The 18,117-nt window shown below is 42.3% G+C and overlaps 1 protein-coding gene across 1 annotated transcript in view; it reads left to right on the forward strand.

Annotated features, from left to right (window-relative positions):
• The window catches only part of BTBD1 (BTB domain containing 1), a gene marked incomplete in the record, with an annotated part of 873,751 nt that extends 856,531 nt beyond the window's left edge, over positions 1–17,220 (forward strand). The window contains 1 exon segment of the mRNA XM_044077796.1: positions 16,301–17,220. Coding sequence (XP_043933731.1) covers positions 16,301–16,459 — 159 coding nt within the window.
• Between the last annotated feature and the right edge of the window lie 897 nt (positions 17,221–18,117).

Raw genomic sequence — 18,117 nt, forward strand, 5'->3', positions numbered from 1 at the left:
GCAAGTCCTTAGGAATCAAGTTTTCTGCACCCCCCCCCCCCCCCAAGGGAGACAGCAGTATCCCTAGTTCTGTTGGTTACCACCACCTCTGGGTCAGTGACTATTTTGAAAGTTGCTATAGCAGCCCTTCCCAGAACAGCTATTTGTTTGCCATAGTTCACTTCAGAACCATTGCTGATGTAGGCTTTTCTGCATTCTGGTGTATTGGTGTTGAGAAGTTTCAGGTTTCACACCAGTGACAGTGCAGGTCTTGTTTTATCAGTTCTGCTTTAACTGCATGCATGAGAAGTGCTGACTCATCAAAAAAAGTAATTTAGCAAAATCAGTTTGGTGTTCTTTTTGTAACCTATGAGAGACGGCCAGATGTAATTGGGAGGGTTAAGCCAGTGCCTGCTGCCCTGTGCTCTATTATGTGTGGAATTGTGAGCTAAGTGGTGAAATATGCAATGGCATATGTGACTATTTGAAAGAGCAACTTAAACTTCATCTGCATTTAACAACCTCTTCAGCAAGTGGCCCAGCTCTTACTGGAAATGCAGACTATAGAACAGAGAATTCACAGCCACCTAAGTAAATGTGGGGATCTATGAATCCACTTCACAAATCTGTTCATTGGGACTGCTTATCCAGGGGGTTAGATGGTGGGGACTGTGCAGAATAAGAGCCTTTTTTGTTGTGTCTCAGTTTCTGTCTTTAGGAGACCAAAGGATCTTGTCTGGTATTTTCAGGACAATAGCCAGAACATTGGTGTTTTCCCCTTGTCCATTGTTGTCGTGATCATGAGCTGTACCACTTTACTTGGAAAACCACATAGTAAAAAGGATTGGGGGAAGGAAAGACCTCCTGGAGGATGTATTAGGCCATGGAGTCTGTAGGACAAACCCCTTTTGGCCTCATCATCTCTAAAACCTCTCTAAAATTGGGGTCATCTGCAGGAAAGGTGCTTATTCTAAGCCCCCATCATCATCATTAATGTCTGGAGTGAAAATGGTGTTTGAGTGGAGCCAAGTATTTCCTCTTGCATCTATTTTTCCCAAAGTCTCTTGGCAGGGAGGGCTGCCACAGCCACTCGGGAGGCATCCTGCAGGGGCCAACTGACCCATCTGTTCTGCTCAGAGGTCTTTTTTTTTTCCCCTTGAGTGCCCAACTGGCCATTAACTACCAGGCATCCCCTCCAGTTTTGACCAACCTCCTTGCTCGAATACTGCTTCCACCCCAGGGTGCATCTTCCTTGACAGGGTGGAGGGGAAGTAAAACAGTGGGTTTGGCCTGGCATCCTTGCACAGGGCCATCATTGGAGGGATGGAAAGTGGACAGCAATGTGCTAGAGGTGAAAAGGAACTTGGTTACCTCCAGTGTCATGTATGGTTCTTACAACCAGCTTTTTTTTTCATTTAAGGCCTGCCTCCTACCTAACCATACCTGTCAACCTTTTGGCACAGGAAATCTGGACAAAACCAAATATAATGAAGGGGCAAAGGCCTAAAAATAGGGACAAATTTTAAATATTGCTCTTATAAACTTAAAAATTGCTAGAATCAGTGACATTGTGTTATGTATTTTCTGAAGGATATGAAGGCTGAAACAAATGTCTGTCATTATTTAGTGACTTTATTCCTCAGTAATTTGCCAGAAAAACATGATTTTTTTGAGGAGCAGATCAAAATATGAGGTGAAAATCTAGACAGTTGAGAGGTGTGCCTCTGACGTGCTGGGCTATCATCATGGTGTGTACTGGAAGTGTGAGGAATTTTCCTTCACTTAGGAGGTGATGAGAGCCTTCTAATTTCTGCCCCAATACACATCCTAACAATTTCTAACAGCTGCAGTACCACCATCAAAGCTGTTCTGCATTGGATGCATGTCCCTAGCATACCCCCCTACCATTCCCCAAGAAAAGCTGAGCAAGCAATGCCTCATCATTTTTGTCCTCTCCCTGCCATCTTCAGCAGGCTCCCATGCCAAATGTTAAATGCTTTAATCTGGGAAATACAAAGAAACCAGGAATAGACTCCGCAACTAAAGATAACAGAAATATAGAGTACCACCTCTGACATTTTTACACATAGTATATACAGCATTTCTCAGATACAACAGTTGCATGCTATGAGAGAGAGAGAGAGATCTGAAGAGGAAGCTTATTTGCAGAGCATTAAGGGTAGAGAGTACCTAGTAACCTAATAAAGTTTATATGTCAAGCAGACTAAGGGCTAGGAGATGTAGTCCTGTTTTTTTGATGAGGACAGACATTTTCATCTCAAATTAGTTGCTGCTACTTGGGCCTTTTTCCCCAGACGACAGCATTAGATGATATTTGTGTAGCAGCTGGTTGGTCTTCACCTAATACAGCTAGAGAAGCACTAGAGGTTAGATGTGATATTGAGGTTCATAGGTTGGTACTAGGCTACCGACCCTAGGGCCTATACAAGCTTAGCCATAACAATTCCCTGGCTATTTCTTCCCAAAATATTTATTTCCCTGGTCCCCTGTCTAGCAGGGCAACTGATGTGATCCCCGGGGTGAATTTCCTATCTCCCATCCAGTCACCAAGGTTCCTTTTGAAAAGGGCCAAAGAGGTGCTCAGCTTGACATATATGGTCAGTCTATTCCAGAGTATGGGGCATCTCTGGGTCAGGAACCTGTCCCCCCAGCATGTTTTATTCATTGTTATGACCAGGTTTAGATCTCTGGAGCGTGCGACTCTGAGGGATTGGGATTTCTTTAAGTATAGCATGTCCCAACAGCTCTGGGTTTGACATGGCCTTGTATGTTAAGCAGAGATTGCCTCTGAGTAGGTGATATGCGACAGAGTATAGCTAGAGTTTTTGTCAGCATAGGGCATCTGCTTTAGGCCTCTAATTTTTTTAGTGAGATATTTCTGTGGCCTTTCCAGTTGTTGCAGATGTCTTGTGAGGTACATACCAAATGGGGCATTGTATTCTATAATGGGTCTAATGAGGGATGAGTACAGAGGGACAGTGACCTCTTTTTTTCTGGATGAAAAGCCCTTAGTGATGAGGTGTGCCACATAGAAGGATTTCCTGACTGTGGTGCCGATGCTTACTGATGGTGAGACCACTGTCCACCTGTGTCCCTAAGTTCCTTATCACATTTCCAGTGTTTAGTTTACTGCCACTTATGTGGTAATTCAGCGTTTGAAGGTTACCAATGTCTTTGTTTATAAGTTCCATGATAATGTGTTCCATGGCTTTGTAGATCAGGCTCGTCAGACTGATGGGACGATAGTTCCCGGGATCCAAGGTGGATTCCCCCCTTGTTGTGTGGGATAACTGTAGCTGTGCGCCACTCATTGGGCACGAAGCCTGAGGTGAGGCTATGATTAAACATGACACTTAGGTGAGGTGCCAGTTCATTTTGCAGTTCATGTAGTACACAGCCCGGGATGTCGTCTGGTCCCATGGATGCTGTATTCATAGCTTTGGAGAGTGCATTTTTTACCCGTGTGGCCACGATTACCAGAATTTGGCAGTCTTTTGGTATTGAGATGGGCCCTTTAGGGGGTGACAGGGGGAGTGAAGTTGGCATTGAATCGATCTGCCAGGATATTGGCAATATCCTTGGGATCAGTATATTTAATGTCATTCTGTTGTAGCTCAAAGCAGATATGAGCATTGGTATTTTAGATACTTGACATAATTATAGAATGCCTTGTGGTTGTCCTTGGAATATTTGGCAATTTTATTTTCGTAACTAGCTTTGGAGGATTTTATGAGGGATCTCAGCTTCTTACTGAGGCTGGTAAGGGCGTATTTTGCATCCTGGGATTTTCCTCTTTTCCGCAACAGTTTCTTCCGTCTGTTGTATAGTTTGTTTATGGCAGGGGACCACCATATTGGCTTCCTTTTTTTGAAGAAGAGCATCTTGGTTCTATTTGGAATGGCACGATTCATGCACGAGTGGATGTGCTTGTACAGTGCCTTAGTGTAGGATTCAGCAGTCGAATGTTCAGTTCCCATCTGCATGGGTGTCATGATGTTTGTCACTTATGATTTGAGTACCATGAAGTTGGCTTTGGAGAAGTTTTTTTATGGAGATTTCCCCTACTGTGGGGTGGGGGTGGGATGTGGACATCAAGGGTGATTAGCTTATGGTCAGACCTGACCAACAAGGCGGTGACCACTGGTATGGAGCATCAATCTCCCATGTTGGTAATAACCAGGTCTAGGATATCTGAGCCCATGGTGGGACTATGGATTAGTTGATCCAGGGCATTGGAATTTATTAATTCCAAGAACCGTTGGGCAAAGGTGTTACTACCCGAGTAGTTTTCCCAATTAATGGCAGGGTAGTTGAACTCACCCAGTATTAGGGTTTTGGTTGTATCTTAATATTTTCCAGTATGTTTAGAAAGGTGTAGTGAGAATCTTGGGGCATGGTGGAGGATCTGTAGCAAGCTACAATTTGGATTGCAGTCTTACCTAGTGTTAGTTGCACCTGTAGATTTTCCGATGCATTGTGTTAGGCAACTAGCCTGGAAGTGAGAATATCCTTGGTGAATATGGACACTTCTCCGCCTTTAGTGCTTCAGTCCTGGTTTGGTATCCGAAAAGTGTGGTAAGAGTTGTAGCCTGGTATTGCAGGGGAGCTCTCTGGAGCCTTGAACCAGGTCTCAGTTACTGCACAGATGTTGATGTTCTCCATTTTTAGGAGTGCCTCCAGAGAGTGCATTTTGAGGTTTAGACTTCAAGCATTGAGTAGCATTACCTTCAAATTTTGCATGCTTATGTCTGTTATGGTGGTGGTTTTGTCCTTTGAGCCTTGCCTAAAAAAGGCACTATAGGGGTGGCAAGAGCCTTGGCCAGTAACCTGAATCCCAGGGGCGACAGGTGCAGACCATCTTTGGCAAAGCATCGTGGTCTGTTGATCATGTCATGCCAGGCAGAGACAGATACTGGATCCCCTTTGAATGACACCAGAAACTTAGCCAATTGTTGAAGTCAATCATTTTGTCTTTATACTGTGGTATCATTCTGGGTGAAGGCAGGATGCTACTCAGGGCTAGGGTCATACCCGCCTGGACCACATGATATGAAAGCTCTTCCAGTTCGCTTTTCATGTAGCCCAGGGAAGTATGTCTGAAGTCATTCACTCCAACATGGACAATGACAGAGTCGTATTTGTACTTGTTGTGAAGTGAGTGCATGCGTTATGTGGCGGATCCTGGCACCCGAAAGGCAGCTGACAGTAATTTTCTCCTTGTTCAGTCTGGTGAGTGGGACATCAGTGTGCCTGACTACAGAGTTACCTATGACTAAAGTGTTGGGTATGTTGTCTTGTCTTAGGGGCTGCTGTTTGGTGGCACACTGGTGTTTTGAGCTATGTGTCACTTTGGTTGTGATTAGTGTTTGTGTTTCAGCTTCGGAGGTTCTTGTTGTTTGGGCAGGTTAATGTTAAAGGCCTCTGCATAAGTGGCTTTAGTGTTAATCTGTGTGGATGTTGGTGGCATGTGTTTTGAAGGGCTGTGTTGCTTGAGGTGTAGTGCAGGTGTTAACCTTCTCCTCTTGACTGTCTAGAACAGTCTTGGCTGGAGAGAGCTTTGCTTCCAGTTTGGCTATGTAAGTGCATCTCTCGCAGGTTGTAGTGTTGGGTGGTAGGAGGAAAGGGTTGTCTGTGTACTTGAGGCAATTGCTGCATTGCCCCAGTATGCCCAGATCCACCAGGTGGACAGGAGAAATCACTGGAAGCTGACCCTTGGACATGCTTGGTTCGGTGTTTCTTTTGTAAAGTACAAGAGCGGTTTTCCCTTACCTTGGCAAGGTACTTTGCAATTGTATAGGTCTTTGTAGCTGAAATGATAAGAGTATGTTCCCATGTGGAAGGCCACCCATGATGGTTATTTTTATGCTGTGTCACTGAGGATGGACCTTCTCATGTCATATATGAAAGCTGCATATTTACCATAACAATAGATTTGGATTGGATGAACAATTCTACCTTTCCCTGTCCCGGAGGAGAGGCATGGCAGTTTTTTCCATGCTAGCCCCAGAAGACACATCTGGACTGTATTCAGTGCTGCATCAATTTATGCCAGTGGAACTGGCTTGTGTATGCATATTTTTGTCCACTCTGTGTGGCACAACAAAGATCTGCTGAAAAAGGTCTACATTCTAAACTTTCAGGAACCTAGTAGCCTGAGAAAGTTTCAAGGTGCAAAGCTGTTTTGACATCTGCCAATATTAGCCTGTCATTTACCCAGGAAGGACCTGCTCACCCAGATCTGTCATGTTAGAAAGTACTTAACTTTTGTTTACATTTAGTAGTGAATGCATTGTGTAAGAAGATTCTGGTAATCAAATAAATATTAATTACTTTGTTTTTATTAGCCAGCTAAAGATTTATACAAAGAGTAAAGGCAGAAGTTGAGTTTGCAATATATGATCTGCTCTGGATATTGGTTGAGTAATTAATATGATTTTTGATTAAGCTTGCATGTTTAGAAATTGGAACTAGACCCCTTTGGAGGCTTGTGTTTCCATAACGCATAGCTAAAGGGGGAGGTATTGACCAACAAGAGATTAGTATTTTATTGTCCAGATTTTGTTTCACATATTCACCTACTGTGAGAAAAAGTAAAAAAAAAAAAAATAATAAATTTAGCATTTGCTGTGAACTGCTCCAGGAGTCATAAAGAACCCCACCCATCGTGTTAAGAGCTGTGATAAAAAGTTCCTGTTTCTGTGATGTAGAGATTTCCAATTCAGAGACTCTTTAGCAGCAGTGAGGAAAGACATCATTGTTGGCTAATTTGCATGTCTTTAAATAGCAATTAACTAGCATGAGTGCAAATCGCTCTCCTGTGGTAAACAGTGGTGTCTGTATCATGTTGGCACAGGCATCCCCCCAATTCACTCTCCCACAAATACGCAAACACACTACATAAGCCATACATGTTCCTGTTGTCAGAACATCCATAATGTCTTTTTTTTCCCTACCCTGGTAATTCATGAGTGATTGTAGTCTGTCCTTAATGCTAGACATTCGAGTTTCACACTTCATGTCCTTCAGTAAATGCTTATTACTGCAAAAAGTGGTTATCGTCATGACTTTCAATCTGTAGGGTGAATAATCAACATCCATCTATGATTAAGGCTTTGCTTTGATGTCTTGTACTACAAAGGTGAGAGTTATGCTTAGGGTTCCCAGTCTCTCTCCCTCATGCATCACAAACTGCTGCAGCCATAGAATAATGAACAAAATCATGTGTCAGTAAAAACCCTGCTGCACTAACTTATCAGTTAATGCTAAGGATGTTCTTCATCTCACATTGCTGCAGTCCTAACACTTGGGTAGTCCGCTGTCCTCGGTCGGCCCGAATATCAAAGTATAAGGCTGACGTCGGTCAAGGCGCATTTGACTGACATCAGGACGTCAGGGTACAAATGCGCATGACCGACGTCATATCCTCAGTCTTTTTTGCCACATGGTCCGATGCAGAAGCAGCATTGCAAGTGCCGGTTGGCGTTCTGAAATTTTTCGATTTCGGAGTTTCAGACCGAGTCAAGTTGGCTAAGTACCCCGTTGGGGAATATTTTAGTTTTTTCTTGCCTCAGTGGTTTACCAGATGTCAGAAAAAGTGAATAATTGCATTTCTTGTGGGAAACAGATACCACATAGAGACTATCATACTTTGTGTATTCCTTGTTTAGGGCCTGAGCACGATGTTGTTGGGTGTCGCTCTTGTGCTAGATTCAATAAGCGCACTATAAAGAGAAGGTTAGATTGTGCCAGGTTAGTCTTCGGGAAGCGGTGCAATTATAAAATGCCGTTGGATGCTCCGACGCCCGCTTCTTCGAAGAAGCGCAAGGACAAAGCAGTTAAGCCTAGGCTAGAAGAACCGTCCGTACCGGACGCCGGTTCTTTAGAGGTGTCGGTGGAGCCGGTGGTTCCACCGGAGGTTTCTTTGGGATCCCAGGGAGAGACTTTGTTATTGCAGGATGTGGCCTCTCAGGAGGCAGGTCAGGCTGAAGAGGCTTCTCAGGTTACTATACTCCCCTCCCTTCCTAGGGTGGTTAGGCCCTCTCCTTCTGTTTCCAAGGCTTCTCCCAGAGGCAGGCCAGGTTTAGCTTCAGTTGGTGTCACACCTAGTTCTTCAGGAACTGTGCCCAAGAAGCATATGCTTAAAATGGCAGAAGATTTGATTACTTTGATTAGGGGTTCTTTGCCCCTCCTGATAAGAGACCTAGGGTGGAGCCTGAGCTAGGAGTTTTGAGCAGGCTTCGGATGTTTCAGAGTCTTCGGCTGAAGACTTGCAGGAGTATTCTCCTTATTCTGATTCTGATGTGGATGATTCTACTCCTTCTGCTTCTCCTCCTGAGGATTTTTCTTTTTCAGAAACTCTTCATTCCATGAGGGAGCATTTTAAGTGGGAAGGTCAGGACTTCTCTGATTCCAGGAAAAGGCTTAGGGAATTTTTGTTTTTACCCCAGCATAGGCCTTTGGCTATACCTCCTGTTTTGGATGTGGTGGAAGATGTTTTTACAGAGGCTTCTCTTAATCCTGATTCTTTGCCTCCTGCTCCTGTTAAACCGGATAGGTATTACAGGGTGCCTGAAGCTCATAAGTATCTTTTTAAGAGTCCTAGGGCAGACGCAGAAACTGTTAGTCAGGGGCCTAAAGGTGTTAAGGCTTCTGTTGTCAAGAATCCGGTTCCTACAGATAAAGAGGCCAGGGCTTTGGATAGATGGGGAAAGAAAGTTTATACTTCTTCCACTCTAGCTATGAGGGCTTTGAATTGCCAGTTTCACATGTTGAAATACCAAAACTATCTCCTTTTACAATTGAAGTCTAAGGTTGATGCTCTGGCGGAAGGTATTGATTGTAAAGAGTTACAAGATTTAGTACATGTTTCTGAACAGGTGGGTAAGCATTCTTTGCAATGTGGTTTTGATGCTGTACAGGCCTCGCCTAGGGTGGCTGCCACTGGGTCAGTTCTTCGCAGGCACGCCTGGCTGAGGGATCAGAATTTATCTGACCATGTTAAAACAAGGATTTTAGATGCTCCTTTGCAATCTGATGTGTTGTTTGGTTCTCCTGTTGAGGCAGTTTTAAAGAAAATGGAAGACAAGGCTAAGTCTATGCAGACTGTTAAAGATTTTTGCAGGTTCAGCCTCCAAAGTTTAGTAGAAATTGGCCTACTAAGGGGTGGACGATCCTTCTTATGATTCCCAGTCTAGGGGTAGATCTAGACGTGGTAGGGGCAGAGCTCAGGGCTCTCTCAGGCCTAGAACAGGAGTTCTCCTGCACAGTCTTCGGTGAGGGCAGGGGTCAGTCCTTTCGTAAACAGACCCAATGACCTACCTTTTCAGCTGCCAGAGCCTTCTCGTCTGGCAGCACCTTTGGGAGGAAGGTTGGCACTTTTCAAAGAAAATTGGAGTTTAATTACCCAAGACAGATGGGTATTGGATATCATACACCATGGTTACAGGTTTTATTTCCATACCTTGCCTCCTTTCAAAGGCATGCCAGACGTTCCTCCTCAACAAAGAATAGAGGCTCACAAGCAAATTTCTCTGTTAATCCAAATAGGGGCCATACAGCCGGTCCCTATGCCAGAAGTGGGCCTAGGATTTTATTCTCGCCTGTTCCTAGTACCAAAGAAAGGGAACACGTGGAGACCAATTTTGGACTTATCTATCCTCAACACTTATCTGGACATTCCCAATTTCAAAATGTTGACGTTACAGCAGCTTTTACCTCTGCTGGGCAAAGATCATTGGATGGTAACTTTGGATCTCAAGGAGGCTTATCTTCATGTTCCTGTCAGACTGAGTTGCAGGAAGTATCTGCTGAGCTGGGACTTCTCATTATCAGTTCTCTGCATTGCCCTTTGGCTTATCTACTGCGCCCAGAGTGTTCACGAAAGTTCTGGCTCCAGTGATAGCTTTCCTCAGGTTAAAAGGAATACAGATCTATCCTTATTTGGACGATTGCCTGATTCTGGCTCAAGGAAGGACGAGCTTCTTCATCATTTGGATTATGTGATAGCAGTGCTAAGATGCCTGGGGTATTCTGTGAACGAAATAAAGTCCAGTCTAGTACCCTCTCAGGACATGTGCTTTCTGGGTGTGAGACTGAATACAGCATCCCAGATGGCCTTTTGACCCCGGACAAACAAAAGAATCTTTCCCTTTACTTTCATCAGTTGTCTCATCAGTCCAGGCTGACTGCAAGGACAGTCCTTCAAGCCTTGGGGTTCATGGCATCTTGTATTCTGGTGCTTCCCAATGCCAAACTGCATATGAGGAAGCTACAATGGTATCTCAAAATGTATGGACACAGCACTGCCAGGATTTGGACACTGTCATTCAAATAATACCTTGCATTCAAAAGGAATTGTTGTGGTGGGCTCAGGAATGTCACCTAAACAAGGGACTCTCTGTGACCCGGCCAGAGGCGAGTCAGATTCTAACGACAGATGCCTCAGACAAAGCTTGGGGAGCTCATCTGAATGGAAAGTGGATACAAGACAAGTGGCCTGCCAGACTACAACATCTACATATCAACTTGAAAGAGATGTTAGCAGTCCAGTTTGCATTAATAGCTTTCAAGGATTTACTTCTTCCAGGGCAGGTGTTGATTCTAACAGACAACACAACTGTCATGTGGTACATCAACAAGCAAGGCGGAACACATTCTTATCTATGCAGGCAAGCAATGATTTTGTGGGAGACTGCTCTCAGTTTACAGCTAACTCTTCAGGCAAGGTTTCTGCCGGGAGCACAGAACTCCTTAGCAGATGTGTTAAGCAGACAAATTATGGATCCCCACGAGTGGAAATTGGATCCTCATGTATTTCAGAAATTGACAGTGTCATGGGGAACTCCAGACATAGATCTGTTCGCTTCTCCACTAAACCACCAGCTGCCAAAGTTTTGCACAAAAAGGTTTCATCCCACAGCTTGGAAAGTGGATGCTCTTTCTTTCAATTGGAGCAATCTTCATGTGTATGCCTTTCCGCCTCTGCCTCTCCTCCCAAAGGTACTACTAAAGGCCAGACAAGACAAGCCAAGGATGATTTTGATAGCTCCAGATTGGCCTCGACAGCATTGGTACCCATTACTGAGAAGCCTGGTACGGAAGCCTCCATGGCCTTTGCCTTCGATTCCACACCTGTTGTCTCAGGAGGACAGTCATTTGCTCAATGTCAAGCTTCACTCTCTGCACCTAACAGCCTGGCATGTTCTGTTTTGAACCATAGTGGGCCTCCACTTCCACAGCAAGTTTTGAATGTTATTTTGGAAGCTAGAAGGCCTAGTACAAGGAAAGTGTACGCAGATAAATGGAAGAGATTTTTATTTTGGAGTGCAGCAAAGGATTTTGATGTTTCTGAGCCTAATTTAAGTGTGGCTCTTCAATATCTTACTGAGTTACTGGACAAAGGTTTGTCCTTCTCTTCTATTAAGGTTCATGCTGCAGCAATTTCGGCTCACTATGATTGTGACCCACCATTGTTTTCTCATCCTTTGTTCAAGCAATGTCTTAGAGGGGCAAAGAATATAAGACCCCCACTAAGAGCTCCTACTCCTGCTTGGGATCTCAATTTTGTGTTGGAGAAACTCACTCTACAACCTTTTGAGCCTGCAGCTACTACTGAATTAAAGTTTTTATCATGGAAGACTGCTTTTTTGTTGGCTATTACCTCTGCAAGAAGGGTTTCTGAGTTGCAGGCCCTTATGGCGGTTGAGCCTTTCTTAATTTTCCATAAGGATAGGGTATCTTTACGTACTAATCCTTCTTTTATGCCTAAAGTGGTTTCTAGTGTGGCTTTAAACCAAACTATTCATTTGCCTACTTTTTATGCAAATCCCCAAAATAAAGGGGAAAAGATTTTGCACACTTTAGATGTACACAGGCAGTTGCGATATTATTTGGACAGAACTAAAGGGTTCAGGCAGTCTCAGCAGTAGTTTGTTTCTTTTGCTTTGAGTTCTCAGGGCAAGCCTGTGTCAAAACAAACTATTTCTAAGTGGATTGGGTTTTGCATTGCTTTCTGTTATTCCCATCATGGCAAGGAGGTTCCAGCTGGGATTAGGCCTCATTCCACTAGGGCTACTGCCACTTCGACAGCTTTTTTGAGGGGGGTGGCAACTAAGGATATTTTGGAGGCAGCTACTTGGAGTTCAGTGCATACTTTCTCTAGGCATTATCACCTACCACTTTACTCTAAATCCAGGGCTGGTTTTGCCACTGCTGTTTTGCAGGGCATTTTGGCAGCTCCTGCTTCCTTATAGTTTGGCCATCCTCCCTTACCTCTGCTTTGGGATTCTACCCAAGTGTAAGGACTGCAGCAATGTGAGATGAAGAACATAGTACAGTTTTGTACCTACCATAAATGTAGATGTTCAAGATCCACATTGCTGCAGTCCAATTTACCTCCCTCCTTCCCCTCTGTAGTTAGAGGCGGTTGTGTGGGTTGGGTTGTCAATAGGGTGTATATTGTATATATTGTACATATTTTTAGTGCTAGGATGGTTGGTTGTTTGTTTGCTGTCTTTTGGTTTTGACCTTTATTTTTAGGGTCTTCTGACATCTGGGGCAAGAAAAGACTGAGGATATGACGTCGGTCATGCGCATTTGTACCCTGACGTCCTGATGTCAGTCAAATGCGCCTTGACCGACGTCAGCCTTATACTTTGATATTCGGGCCGACCGAGGACGGCGGACTACCCAAGTGTAAGGACTGCAGCAATGTGGATCTTCGAACATCTACATTTATGGTAGGTACAAAACTGTACTTTTCCTGTGCCAAAGGTGCATGGTTTGAATCTGTTCCACCCCTTCGTACTTCACTTTTTTTTTTTTTTTGACTACTGAGGATTTTATAAGGGACATCCCTGATGTCTAGTGGTGGCGCAGAGGAGTGAGTAATCTTTTCTATGGAAGGTGGGTGGGTACAAGCTTGGAGTCCTTTTTACTGCCTTTAAGGAACCCTGTATAGAATAACCCTGGTGCTTAGTGTGCCCCCCCACCCACATGTTAGTGAAGAATTTTCCTTGCTGTCTTGTGTTCTCTCCAACCTACATTATGCGTATGTGCTGTTAATGGCATGATTTTCAAGAGTTCTCCCAGATATCTGGGTCACATCTCTCAAATGTCCCTGATTTTTTACTCAAATTTTAGTTCTGTCCCTTTTAATCCTTCCTGAAACTGGTGATGTTTGAGGAAAAGTTGAATTACCCTTAATAAATAATGACAATAATTAGAGCTGTAGATTTATTTTACTTCAGAAAATGTATATTAATTCATGTTCTGTCAATGTATATAGTTAAAAGTACTAGTATTTTAAAAGGGTTCTCTGATTATTTCTGGATTTGTCCCTGATTTGGTTGAGAGTGATGGTTTACTGTTCCCCAACCCATGTTACAAGTAAGTGCTGCTCAGGCGCGAGTGTACTAAGTTATTCTTGTCAGACATATGTATGCTACCCACCAACCAGTTATATCAGTAATTGTTTCACAATGATCTTGCAATTGCTCTTTGCTTTCGCAATTAAACTCTGTTTAAGTGCTATTCAGGCACAAGTTTAAAGAGTTATCCTTGGCAGCTAGTAGTCCCCCACCTCCCAATCCCCATTCTAAGTGACATTCAGGCACAGGTTTAGAGCATTATCCCTGATGGCTAGTAGTCCCCACCCCCATCCAGTGTTGGTAGTATTGCTTATTGGTCCAGGGATGTGTGTTAAGTGCGACAGTCACCCCAAACCACCCTCTCTCCACACGCACTCATATTCATTCCAGTCACACAGAGACATAGCTTCCTCACCATTTAGTCAAGCGCACCTAACCTATACCCTCACTAACCCCCTCAGTTCTACCTCCTAGGCAGATAAACACACACAGGTAGCCCCCTCACATACACTAACAACACCTTACCAGTAACATCCCCAGCTCTTACCTGTACTGTGATAGATGAACACAGTTATTTGGCCATATTCATTACTACGAAAGGCTAGGAGCAGCTTTGTAAATGCCTTACTGCAAATAGTTCGGGGGGCACATGACTAATTAGTAAATGCCGCTCCCCTAGACTGCCTTATTAGCAGGACTGTCTGTGAATTTGAAAATTAGGGAGACTGTGAAGGTATAACAGTATAGTAACAACTTGAAATTGAAAACATGGGTTTGCATCTTCAGTGTTTCTAAACTACAACAAACACTAGATTCAGCTCTTTTCTCTCTCTCTCTCTCACACACACACACACACACACACACACACACACACACAATGTCCTCTTCTAAGAGAGGACATCACCTTTGAAGATTAGTAGTCATGTAAGTATAATGGCCACAGTAACATACTTCACAGTGTTGCTGTCAGATACATATAGTACTCTCCAACAAGTCATATCATTGATTATTTAATAGTAATTATCTTAATGACCATTGCTTCCACAAAGCCTTGCCCCCAGGAAAAGATAACCTTCTGTGTTGGCAGTTGTAATGTCTCACTGAGCATAAAGCAAAAAAAAAAAACATTATGGTCATAGTAATTTATTTCATTTTGTTGCCCCTAGACACTTTACTCCTAGCAAGCTAGATTAGTGCTTATTCAGTAGTGGTCCTGTAACTGCTGTGTTCTTTACACATGTAGCATGCTTTCTCAAAAGATAGCCACTACCGACCAAAGTAATATATTCTAACTTGTTTCTATGAAACATTTGCTACCACTCAACAAGCTGTATCAGTATTTGTTTCACAGTGATCTTGTAATTGCTCTTTGCTGTCATACACAGCTTTTCCCACAGAAAGCCACTTTCTGTGTACACTTCTGAAGGCTGATTGTGAAGAAAGTGAAGTACATAATGGCCACAGAAGTGTATTTTGTCTCATTTTTCACAGACGTGTACAGTGCGCCCTTGATAAGCTACTTCAGAGTCCATTCAACAGTGATCATGTAATGGTCCTGTGCTTTCCCAACTGGACTCCTTTCCTATCCCAAAACATAGTTACTTCTTGTGTATCCCTATGGTAGACCGGAATAACACTGAATGACCACAATGCCATATTTCAACTTTCAGTTATGTACACACACACACACACGCTCACATGCAGGAGTTGGGAATTTGGTCGAAATGCTAGGTGGTCAACTACATTTGGTTGACATATACAGATGATAGATGGTCGACAGGTATACTAGATTGACAATCCCTGGGTAGGGGAATATTCCCTTTCCTCAGGGATTGTACAGTCACGGAGTTTGTATATATAATTAGCAAAGGGTATGGTGGGCACAACTCCCCACATGGGGGTGCAGAGGGACCCCTCCTCAAAAAGTCTTTTTTTGCATGCAGTGAGGATTTTCCTGGCACATGCACAATTTAGTTATTTGTCAACGTTTGCATTGTTGAGGTTCTTGCCATCATTGTTGTTGATTTGTCAACCAAGGTAAGTAATTCCATTATTTACTTACATACATATGGTCTTCACACCCAACGAGCCATATCAGTGATAATTTCTTTGTGATCAAATAACTTCCTTTCAATTTTATACACTGTCCCCATAAAATATAAGATGCTTCTGGTTGTTATCTCCAATATGTGATCACGAAGAAAGTGAAAGAAAGAATGGCCACAATACTTTCAAATTCTTGTTGTCGTTTACAGACACACCATAACTCATTCATTCATTTAGTTAAAAACAGAATGGATCACTGCTGTGGCACTATGCTGTGTTACCACTGCATGTATGTATGTATATATATATATATATATATATATATATATATATATATATATAAAATATATTTGGTGTCCTGAAGTCCTTATACATACAAAGATACCTGAAAGGGGAATAACCACCACAGAAGTTTAGCATCTGCTCATCATTGTTTCTGAACAAATGACCACCAGGTAAGCTCTGAGTTCACATGGTAAGAGCAGTCTGTCTCAAGTGCTTATTTTACTTAGTGACACGATATTAACTGGTATGGCTTGTCTTGTAATTGTGCAAGAAGGGTGAAAATGAGATGTCATGCTAATAAATAGGACGAATGCCCATTCCTCCCTGCTAATGTCTCAGATGGCCCAGCCACTACTCGAACCTGGGCTGTAGTTAGGGCTTTATCTGGCTATATCAAATTGCTGGCTTAGAGAGGTTGATACCGTGAACTTTTTCTGTGAAGTCCTGCTGCATATGCCAAGATTTGCAGTCTTAAAACATGAACTTTTTTGGCAAGTATGTATATCTATATTTATGAGTGTATTGTGTTTCCTTTTAAAGTATATTTAAATCTAGTAACACATCCATTGGCATTCATGCGTATGTAACTTTAATTGTTTTAGGGTCCAGATTCTCATTATGGAACAAAAGGATTGAAGAAAGTAATTCATGAATCCTCTACAGGAAGCAAGACTTGTTTTTTCTTCTTTAGTTCTCCTGGAAATAATAATGGAACATCAGTGGAAGATGGACAAATACCAGAAATAATTTTCTATGCGTAACTTTTTGATACTGCTTCATACCTCAGGTTGCAGTCAAGTCATCCTGCAGTATTCTTCTCTTTTGCCAACTATACTTCCAAGGAAAGACTGTTACTAAAACTGTCTTAAGTATAATAGCAGGATGCAGAAGCATTGGACACAGCCAATACTTGTGTGTAGAGTACAGTGTGATATATTACTGGAATATTACACACCGGTATGAGACTGATCAGTGTAGCTTATGTGATCTACAAACCCTCAGGAACATGAAGAATGTGGCACTATCAGTGCATTTTCTCCCTAATATGTAATTGGTATAGAGTAAATGATGGTATGAAAAATTCTTCCATTTTTGCACATAATTATGTTTTATTTAAACTGCTCTATCTATATTTATGCCTCAGTAGTGAAAATAAGCATGGTTTTATCAGCACTGTATGACTGTTTTTTGATGGTAATGTTGTTAGCCCAGTAAGTTAGATTCAAATCTGTGTAGGAAAATACTGGGGTAGTTTTGACTTTGTTTAACCATTTTCATTTCAAAACCAGTTATCGGACGCACCTTAATTAGTGAGTTGTTTTACCACCTTCACACAATGCTGCTAAGTCATTACCTTCATTGTTTTTTTTTTTCTTGACTATTTATTTGTTCAAGGATATAATGACTTTGGATCATTACAGAGTTTGCTAACAAAATTAAATACATTTTATTGTAACCCTTGACACATGAAATGAAGTTTTTTTTTTTTAATGAAATGGTGAAATAAAGTATATCAGAGGTAGAGCCTTTCTTTTTAAATAAGTAACTTGAATAAAATATGTTTGCTTAGTATACAAAAAATAAAAACTTGCTTATTGTAAATTTTGAAAGTTACTTTCAAAACTGATTAATAAATGATGTATAGTAGAATATGAATTATTGGAAAAACTCAAAGTATGCTCACAAAGGGATTGACAACTGATGTAATGCTTGTAACATTAGATAGCCTTGCAATTCATTTACTGCCTTTCTTACAAGCGCTGGGCAGTTTTTCCTTGCAGACTTCAAGATCAAAGTGTATTGCTGCTGCTTTCACACATTTGCAGTATTATCTGAAGATTTTTTTTAACTCTGCATCATTTTTTTAAATTGCTGGTTCTGCCATCTGATGTCAAGATTCATAGCCAGTTTGTGTGGTATGCAGCATGGCACTGCGCAAAAAGTGACCTGCTGGAAGGCTGTGATTCGTAATAGCAGGTAGTGATAAAGAAAACAGTTGGGGAAATGGATGCAAGCGAAATTATGCGTAATGACAAAATATGTACTTCTAGAAGGTCACGTCAGTCATTCTCAGCAAGCTGCACCTCACTATAATAGCAGACAGCACACAGAAACTTTGAGCATTGCAACAAACAAATATACTCAAAAAAGCAGCAGCATTCATAAACACTTGGTGACTATAAGTACTGCTACCTTGCACCTTGTAGCACAACATGGTGGCAAGTGGAGCAAACAGTATTGTTAATAAATTGCATGCCACTAGCTAGTGGACAGAGATACTATATAGTTATTGGTTGGCAAGTATCATCCACACACACGGTATCAGGAGCAAGATATTAACTTCCTGTACTCAGTCACCTAAGTATGTGTAATTGTTACCATACTTGGTTTGGTACAGGGGCTGGTCAGAGAAAATGAG

Source organism: Protopterus annectens, chromosome 7.part0, assembly GCF_019279795.1.
Source record: "Protopterus annectens isolate FY-2018-M chromosome 7.part0, PAN1.0, whole genome shotgun sequence".
Taxonomy (NCBI): domain Eukaryota; kingdom Metazoa; phylum Chordata; order Ceratodontiformes; family Protopteridae; genus Protopterus; species Protopterus annectens.